We start from the raw sequence: 10,278 nt of genomic DNA on the forward strand, positions 1-10,278 counted from the left end.
CCAATGCCCGGATTTTTTTGCATGCCTATCATTCTGGGGCTGTGATTGAAGCCCGTCGTCTTTGAAATGGCCTCTTTTGTGTGTTTAGCAGCCGCACACAACTGGCTATCGAGGACGGCTCTCCCGCCTGTCTACTGCATCTAATATGATCCGTTTAGTCGTTTCTTTTCATTGTCTTTCGTAAACTTTTGGAGTTATTACATAACCGTTTAAAGGGGGAAAGAAACAAACATGGAATTGAAAAACATTTCGTTTACAACAGAAGCCATCGAGTCCAGTTGTTTTAGTCCACTTATTCACTCAAAGCCACCGTTTACAAGTATTGGCTGATACGATTGGAGTGCGCGTCCTCGGAGTCTTGTCGTTTACTTTGGCCTTTTATTGTTTGTTCTCGTGTGTTTTGCATAAACACGGAAGCCGCGTAGAAAATGTCCCTCTAACTTTATTTTCTTCGTTGGTCATTATAATGGCATGCTTATACGAGAAATATAAAAAAAAAAAATGATAAGTAGTATACTCTAAAATAAGGTCGCCGTAATGAGATCGTCCTGCTCTTTCGCTACAACATTTACGACAAAGAATAACCTTTTAAGAACACACTGAATTATTTCGTCCTCTTTAAGTATTTTTTTTCTTGCAGTTTTTAACCATTTTTTTTTAGTCTGTTGCTCAACAGTTTAACGCAGCTACTTGAAATCCCATTTTTTTTTTGTTTAAATTGGCTCAGTATGTGCAAAGCGGCTCCGTTAACAACGACTCGTCGCATAATTTCGTGCCATTAAACTTTGACGTTGATAGATCCTTTTTCCCCTGTCACGTGCCGTCAAGTGATTAGACAGTTAAGAATCGGATGCCCTTGTAGAACGAACGGAATGACACAACTAGTTGGGGAAATCACGGCTGGTTGGCCAACGTCCTGAATCGCATGACAGACATTGAAGAGACCTTTGACTCGTACGTCAAATTGATCCATTTGCCCACTATTAGTTTAAGCGATGAAGAGCTCTATCTATGGAGAAGTAACGATGTTTTGAATTTTGAGTTGGAATACCGATGGCTCTTCTGTTGAATCAAATTTTTATTATCTCCATTTTTTCGCATGTTACATCGTATAAAATTCACATCCGTCTATAACGGCCATCGTTCGATGTTGTGGAACCGTTAACAACTAATCGCCCACTCAACGATTCAGCCGTTTGCCAGGACTTCCACTCGAACGTTGCTTTTACATGCTATCAGTTTAGAACTGCTGAACGATCAAACGATCGCAGATATATTCAATGCATCGACAGAAATGCATATGATTGTAGACATGTATACAGGGTCTGTCAATAGAAGCAGCTACTCGACTAAGGCTTGGATGTCCGGGACATGTCCACACCACTTGTCCTAACCGAATATTCGTAGCCGCAAGTAATAGATGGACGTACATAAGCACCGAACAGAAAAAATCGGTCATTCGTACTACCGTGGGGGGACCTCTGAAGTCCGATCGCCATTTACAATATGAGGGCAAAGGAATTATTAATATCAGTCTTGCGGGTTTCAGTATGACATGAAAGTTAGGACCCTCTTGAATGCGTAATATGATGGACCGAGTCCCTCCGGTCTATGGACATACAGCAGTCATATTAGCTCAATGTTCCATATTGATGACAAGTGATTGATAAGCGTTCAATGTCTAGTATGTGTATATGTACAGATAAAAAACGATGAAAAGGGGGAAACGTCTTTGTGCCCACTCGGTCTCAATTGACCACCACGAATCGCTTTTCAAATGAAAGTGACGTTGCAAGAACGGGCATTTCCGGAGGAAACTCTTGGTAGGGCGGAACAATACGTTTGAGACACAAAGGGAAAAAAAAAAGTTGTTTGTTACGTACAGCGCTTTTGTAATCGTCCTCTGTCACAGTCATATGTATTGGGTATCCAAATACAAACACTTGCGCGTATATGCGGAACTAGCACTCTTTTGCAGAATCGTTTCTTCTTTTTTTTTGTTTCGTCGTTGCTATACCAGTTTTTGTTTGATATTGGCATACACAGATCGATGTGTGCTGATGCTGATGTGTGCACAACTGCATCATCACACAGGCACTCCTTTTTTTTACGCCGTTGCCACTATCACGTCCTTACATTTGACACTTCAAGAAAATCACAAAAAAAGGGGAGGGAAAAGAAAGCATCGTCTTTCATAGATTCGCTCTTGTGTCTGCTGCATATCTTCGGCCTATACGCATCACCTTGTGAGGAAGGGTTTTCCCTTATATTGATAGATACAATGCATAGCTGAAGGCTATGTGGTATCGATACTTCAAAAAAAATGTGAAACGTCAGCGTGTCAAAAGCTTTTTCAAACTCATCACTTTGCTCCTTTTTTTTTTTTTAATTTCAATTCTACACAGAACACCGCCACTCCCCGATAGTTGTGTGTTCTTTCACTCTTCTGTTTGTAACACCGGATCGGATTCACAAAGAACAACGAAGCTTCTCCCTTTTTTTGTTTTTTTTTTTATATTGTTTGTCTTTCCTTTTGTTTCTATAGACTTTTAGGTTTGTCCAAAGCATCCGGCATGTATTGCAATAGACACACAACAAATAATAATAAAAAAAGAGGCAAAGGGATAAAGAAAATATGTCAGCATCGGCTGTTCCTCCGCTAATGATTTTTTGTCGCGAGTGTGCGTACTATGTACACAATTGACAATTTCTTTGCCATTTTCGGCTAGACGTTGCCATGGTAACTTTCAAAATAGTTTGCGGTTTCCTAATTCAGTTCGTGGGTTTAAACATACGTATTTAATAAAAAAAAGAATTCTGTAGGTTCACTGGGGGAAAAGGTGCCGCTTATTGTGTTGGAAATGAAAGTTCTTTTTTCTTATATATTGTTACGATATTACTTAGAAAAGAGTAGCAAAGCTATAAGAATGGAGGCACGGTCGGAGACTTAACCGACGGGATTGAAGCTTCGACATTTCCCGTTCTTTCATTGTGCTCGTATCGCATATATTAATATTCGTGTATACAATGGCGAAGTAGAGTGTATGTCGCTACATTGCACAGAGGGGGTGTAGGCGTTTCAGTGAAATCCTCTTCTTAAGGCAAGGCTTTCGAAGAGAATAACAACACACACAAAAAAAAAGACAAATCGCAATCAATAAAATTCGCGGGGAAACATTTTCAAAGACTAAGTGAGTGAGAGTGTACATAGAATTATATGGCTGCTAGTTGCTAGATTAAAAAAAAATAAGGAAAGATAGACCTCTTTTTTTTTTGCCACTCTTCAACCGGATATAAGATGGAGAGGGGAAGTAAAAAGAAAAAAAAAAAAGAAGATGGAGAAAGAAATCAACAAAGTGAAATGCGGAGCTGCGAGACGATAAAAAACGACAAGGAAAATGAGAGGAGAAGCAAATGGTCGTGATTCGATTGCAGTCGAGCCAGAATATTCTTTCCCAATATATATTCCCTTTTCGGCTGTACTTCGTAGTCTGGAGAACTATTAGTTGGCACGCCAAAAACAGGAGAGAGGAAAAGAGCGCGTAAAAGTGGGAAAAAAAACAAAATAAAAAAGAAATAAAATAAAAAACAAACAAACAATAAAATCAACGGAAAAGGGCTTACAATGCCACATACAAAATTCAAAACAAAAAGCAAAGAAATGGGCAGGGATTTTGATGGCTGCCATTAAACGAAGGTATAATCGAGTGGGTATGATAATCACCTTCTTTCACGATAGTATGACGTTATGTTTCAACTTTTTCGTTCGCTTTTCTGTACGGACCTTTCCCTTTTTGAGGGCGAGAAAAATTGTTGCATAGAGGGCTCTCGTGACCGAGCCGGAAACTCAGTCAACGATAAACGAAATCCAAACTTTTCTAATGATTTGACAAAATCGTGCGCAAGAGGGCCAGAGAACAAACGCTGGGGAAAAGGATGACTTCATCTCGTTGGCTCGTATATACAAGCAGCTCCCGCACGACTACATCTTTGTAGGCCTATCCTCGTTATATGTACTGTACGCCTCTTTTGAATGTAGTATGTTTGGTTAAGTAGATTTAGCTCTACATCTCTGAAACAAAACAAAAAATGATAAAGAAAAGAAAAGCGGAGAACTACCGCGCATTTTATTTTTAAAGCAGTGGCTGAATCCGCATAGTCCGCCCACGGACGTGTTGTCGCTATCGCTGGAATCAAATAAAATCCCCCTTCCCCCTCTAAAAAAAAAAAAAAATCCCAATCTAATAACGACATTGTCGACACGGAAAAGAATTATAGGGTCTACGATAGGGAGACAGCAACAAGAGAAAAGGATAAGGTGTGTGGAACGGAACACGCATAAGAGCCGATGTTGTCATCAGTAAAGCATTCATCGCCAAAAAGAGAAGCAACGTCATTCAAAAAAAAAAAATAATGAAAGGAACTGTCTAGAGGTTGAATAATAATAACTCGTCGTGTTGGAACGCATTCTTACGTAAAAAATGAGAACACGGGGCCGCGCGCACCTCACCAAAAGTTGTTCGTTTGACATCAAGTTTTTATTCCGCTCATATTCCTAATGCGTTCCACCTCACATCTTTTTGTGTATAGCGTGTCGTGCCTTTTTCTTATTCTCTTTATGTCTGCAATAGCACCGATGTTTCGCTGGGGAAAAAAAAAAGAAAGGTGCATAAAGAACAGAAGATGTAGTGATTTTGAATCGAATAAACTACAGTAGTGTATATATATATGTTTATAGTGCGCTGTACATTTCTATGTAAAGTATAGAAGCTATCTATATGGTAAATGGATGATTCTTTTCGATTTATTGATTTTTCTCTCTCTCACTTTTCTTTTCCCTTTATTTTTCTATATTATGTATGCGATCATGTTTGGCGAGCAGACAAGCCGGATCCAGTGTCAAACTGCAGCGTGAGCCACCAGTCGTCCGAGTCGTTGCAGATCGCGTGTAACGAAGGCTTTAGCGGTGGACTGCCGCAGAATTTCCTGCTGGAGATCTTCACCATCGATGGCGCTTTGGCCGGCTCGACTGGAACACCCCAAGAGACTGCGTCGCAACGCCCTCTCGTGCCCGAGTTGAAAACTTTTAACCAGACTTCCATGAAGCCCGTCTTTGTCGTACGCGGACTGGACGCCGACACGACTTACGTCGGCCAAGTCACGGCCGTCAACGCCAAAGGCCGCAGCGAGCCGTTCGTCGTCAGTGTCGTCACGCTACGTCCGCCTGAGACGCAAAAGAACGTCGGTCCCGGAAAATCAGAAGGTCTGTCCTCTTTTACCATTGCTACTATTCTTATTTGGCTTTTCGGGGTGTTGGATTTTTCTTTTCCTTTCTTGAAGTTTTTTCGTCCCATAGCGTAGGATCAAGGCCAAATGTAAATTCAATTTTGAAAATGCAATAAGCGGAGTGGGACGGAAAAATGGAATAAACTGATCTAGGACGACAGGTGACGTGTCCATGACACGACGACACTAATCTATCCAATCCCGAGTTAAAAGGCAAAGAGTACTACTACAGAATAGTGAAAGACAATAGCAAACTAGAGTTGAAAGCTTTTTTCTTTTCTCCCTCGATTTCCGCAATATTTGCATTTTATTTCCATGTCTTGTCGATTGTCTTCATTCAAATCGAGTCGGACGTGTCGTGGGGGGGTTTCCGGATTGCGTGTAGAATCTTATACACACACACACAAACACGGACCAATAGAGCCCATTAATGTTTACGTAACTAGCGCACCATTTTTATTAGGGATACAAAAAAAATGACTACCGCCGTTTAAGCTACCTGAGAACTGTACGAAATCAAGCGACGGCTAATGCGATGGCTAAAACATTTCCTCTTATACGGGTATAATGCTGACCTTGTGAACTACCTGAGCTTGTTTATCTTGTATTTGCAAACGGAAAGCGAATGTTTCCAACGTAGAGTAGCATGGGGTTTCTGTGTAAATCCCCTCGTTTTTTCGTTTTTTTTTGCCACTTGATTTTCTTTGAACAAGTGCAGTTCACGATGTGTATCCATATCCGTCCAGATATATATATGAAATATTAAGGGGATACTTGACCCCCTTTTCTGTGTAAATCCCCTCGTTTTTTCGTTTTTTTTGCCACTTGATTTTCTTTGAACAAGTGCAGTTCACGATGTGTATCCATATCCGTCCAGATATATATATGAAATATTAAGGGGATACTTGAATAAACGAAAGCTTTTATCCATCACAACGACTGCTGCCGGACGCCATTTTTGCCGTGGAAGCACGATCGCGTTCACGTAACACAAGAATCCAGATCGATACATCATTGCCAAAGACGGCCAACTGCGGCCGTCTCATTCCCGATACCGAATTCAAACTTTGCCTGTCGCTTTCTTGGGCTTTATAGGCAGGCATGAAGTGAAATAGCAAACACTCTCATGCAGTTAGGTATGATGCTAGCTGTTTATTCGCCTATTCTTACAATCAAGTCGGGGGCTATGCAACTGTTACTGACCAGCAATATTACAAACATATAAACGTAGGGGAGGGGGGAGAAGTGGAGGAGATAGACCCACATAAACAACATTTAGTAGTTTTTTTGGCTATAATCCCATACACGCATTTCGATAACATTGTATTGGCTCTTGTATATGTGCCACTATCAACAAAGTTTGGCACTGTAAGTGAGGCCCTGGATCCGTCCAATCTTTGCGTGTCTGTCTACTTTTTCTGCGCCAACTCACGTACTGCCACAAACGTATCGCATGTTATCAAGTACTTCAACTAGACTTTCAAGACAAAAAAAATTATATGGGGCGGATCCCGCAGACTATATCGGCGAAGCCTTTGGATCATTGGCACAGGTAGAAAGATATAGTAATATGGGCTAGCAAGTTACGTTTAGTGTGTGTGAATAGTGGTGTGAAAAGATGCAAAAGCCAAAGCGCTATAGTCTAACTTTATCACTGAAGGTTGCGTACATGCCGTTATAGAAAATAGTACGATGCGTGGCACTTTGAATATTTTAGAACTAAATTCAGTCTACTTTGACATATATGCATATGTGCTAGTCTGCAATTGCACAGCAGCATACCAATTTAATATTCGAGTAGATAACCCGCCACGTTTTTCAAAAAATCTTGTTTGCTTACTGTCAGGTATATTGTCCGCATTAAAGCAACAAACGAAAGTTCAACGAAGAATTTACGTGGCGTTACATTCTTGAGCTTAGAAGACGTCCGCTCTAAACCGAAAGAAAGGAAAAGCCATTAGGGGAGATGGACAGCGCCAGGAAAGACAAGAGTCACCGGAAGGAATAAATTCGATCAGTAAAAGCCAAGGACGTGGAGTTTTCTATACATCACGTTATTAGGTTGGCAAGATATAATTCAAATGTCAAAATAGAGTGACAGATTTGAAGAAAAGAAAACAACATCGGCATGCATAACTCTGAACTGACCTTCATATAAAGGGCGCGTCACGTCACATATTCCTAGACAAATTCATGAACTTGCAATCAAATTCCATCAAAAACCCTTCCGTGAAAAGAAAGGTCAACACACCCAAGTCCTTTTTGATTTTCCTTTAATTCAAAATGTTCTGATCTTATTATTTTGACGTTTCAGTGGATCCGCCACGACCGCAGCCATCGTCCAGCAGCCAAATTAGCCCATTAGTGGCGATCGTCGCTGGTGTTATCTCCGCTCTGTTCTTATTGGCATCGCTCTTGGTGGTTGCTCTTCGGCTCCAATGTCGTCGAGCGCAATTGAGGGCGGCTTCTGCAGCAGCCGTCGTTATGTCCGCATCGTCCGGCGCTCTTTCGAGCGGACACCGTGGCTCAGTAGTGGGCGGGGCGTCCGGCGGAGGATCGGAGACCTTGCTGCTGGTCAAATCGGAACAGCTGCACGCTACAACAACGCCGCTCTTTAACAACTTGACCGACTCAGATGATCGCAATCCTGATCTCATTCCTCATCGGGACGGTAATCAAGGCCGACTGTTATTAGTTGGAGTCCCGTTTTTTTGATTTCGCAGACCCTCAATCGTCTTCACGGACGAAAGAATGTCAGGTGTCACGCTTTTTCAATCAAAAGATATGTTTCTTTATTTGGAATGTTGGATGAAGAAAAGGAATATAACTTACAAGCTGGGGGGTGATTGATGTCTTGTGTATTCAGCCTGAAATAATAACACATCGGATAGCGCAAAATTATTCTATAATGAAAAAAAAAAAAAAAACGGGCACCAGCAGGTTTCTCCTAGTTTCTTGTGCCATCTATGAGTCATAAGTCGCGAATCGATTTCTGGGTTTTTTCCGCTTTACTTCCTACCGGCCTCGTTTCTTCCGTTATGTTATATTGTTATGAAACTAGTTACTATGTAGACTTTTCAAAAAAAACCTGTTTTCAAGTTTCCACCCCACTAAAACGAAAACCTGCTTTCTCCGGCTTAGAAAAAACATTGTTTCATTCTTGGAATGTTTTTTGTTTGTTTTTTTGTTTTTTTTTTTTTTTTCGTATGGATTTTGGGTGCGGCGGCAGACGGGGAACGTCTGCAAACGGCCATCATGTTGACGACGACGGCAGTGGGAGGTGGACCACCTTTGGCTGCCATGTTGACCGACTTGCCTCCGCATTTCTGCACGCGCCAATTAGGCGTTACAATGATGGGCCAGGGTTCCTCAGCCACACTGGGCCGTGGTAAAACTCGATGGGTAAGTCGTTACACTTTCATTGTCCGCAATCATTAGAAATCCCCCTTATCAAATAGTGTAGTTTTCACCGTCGTTCGTTTGGCCCAAATGGGCGTTAGACCAGCAGTTCTTTTTATGTGTTTTCTTTTCTTCTCGAAATTGGGCAGAGAAACGAGCAAGACGAATTTATCAGCCAATCGTTGGTGCACGTCTCATCAACACTTCCTCGACCACCACGACCTCCATGGACGAATTCAAACCACCACAGCATCGCACAGCGTTTCAACGTAACTGCTCCGCCCTCGTCAGCATCCGCCGGCGCAAATGGAACGCTAGCCGCTAGCAAAAAGAAAGAGAGCTCTGTCTGAATGATTGAAAGACATTGGCAAAAGAAAAACAAAAAAAAACTAACATACGAGAACAAAAAAAGGGGCGATATCTTTCATCTATTCGTAGAAGGAAAGGAAGAACAAAATACATACGGAGAAGGAGGGAGAATGAAAGAAGAGAACAATGTGCATCATTAACGACCCGCGTGTGTTCTGCTTCGTCCCATCAAGCGCAGCCAGCGGAATACGTAGTTTCTTTTCCTATGCGATTTTCCATTTTCTCACTATCCGCATCTATTCCTGACCCTGCTGCGCCCCCGTTCTCTCGCCCTGTGCGTACAATCCACAGAAAGCAATCAAAGAAAATAGTAATAGTCTGTCTGACGCGATCAAATCGATGACACAGCCAGACGTTTGTTCTTTTATTTCATTTAGTTGCCTGCCAGTTGAAGGCACACAGCAAATAGATGAAAAAAAGAGGAAGAAAATTGCAAAATAAATTAATACGAAATAAAACAAGACACGCTTAATGAAACACGTCAGATACACACTCTATACATAACTAAAACAGCAGAGTTTGAACGAAAAGTTCATTGTCATCGTGAGAAAATATGATTGACAACCAGTACACAATTAAATGAGGAATGGGGAAAAGAAACGTGTTCTTTTGTATCACAACACGAACCAAATACTATGATATGTAAAGAAAAAAGAAAGAAAAGGGGATTTAAAAAAAAAACTGTAAAATATTCTCCTGTACTTTGTTGACTTGCTCATTCCTATTGTACTGTTTTTGTTATCAAAGCATTCCTCATCTTGTAATTTTAAATGGCTTTTAGAAAGTACCGGTAATATGTGAAATATTCTCGAAAGAAAAATACCCAATGTCCATAACATTCATTATAAGTTTACCTTGTCCTACGATCTGTTAAAAACTCTGGCTTGAGTACGCTACATCATCAACGTCTTTTGATTGTTTGTTAATAATCCAGCACTCCCGTGTCAAATACTCCCCCCTTTATTCCGAAACGCCAACAGTTGTTTGATACGATCGTTCACCGTCCCGTTAGAGGTGCAACTTGCCGGAACTTGACGATGATGACGAAAAAAAAAAAAAAGAACGTGCAAATGAAATATGACAAGGGGAAAAAAAATATCATTAAAATAAAAATGGCTCCCTGGTGTATTTATAAATTGGCTGTGTACTTAAATCGATTGTCAATGGGTCTCTTTGTAATTTTCTTCGTTCAAATAGAATACTATGGAATCCTGGCGGTTACGT

The 10,278-nt window shown here is 41.1% G+C and overlaps 1 protein-coding gene across 2 annotated transcripts in view; it reads left to right on the forward strand.

The window, feature by feature from the left end:
* The window catches only part of LOC116923463 (neural cell adhesion molecule 2), a 44,141-nt gene extending 33,873 nt beyond the window's left edge, over window positions 1-10,268 (forward strand). For both annotated transcript variants that reach the window (XM_045174120.1, XM_032929936.2), the window contains exons 11-14: window positions 4,883-5,263; window positions 7,601-7,957; window positions 8,516-8,688; window positions 8,835-10,268. In XM_045174120.1, coding sequence (XP_045030055.1) covers window positions 4,883-5,263; window positions 7,601-7,957; window positions 8,516-8,688; window positions 8,835-9,035 — 1,112 coding nt within the window. In that variant the 3' untranslated portion in view covers window positions 9,036-10,268. The remainder of the gene's footprint in view (window positions 1-4,882; window positions 5,264-7,600; window positions 7,958-8,515; window positions 8,689-8,834) is intronic.
* Window positions 10,269-10,278: the final 10 nt, after the last annotated feature.

Source organism: Daphnia magna, linkage group LG5 (genome assembly GCF_020631705.1).
Source record: "Daphnia magna isolate NIES linkage group LG5, ASM2063170v1.1, whole genome shotgun sequence".
In the NCBI taxonomy this organism is placed as follows: domain Eukaryota; kingdom Metazoa; phylum Arthropoda; class Branchiopoda; order Diplostraca; family Daphniidae; genus Daphnia; species Daphnia magna.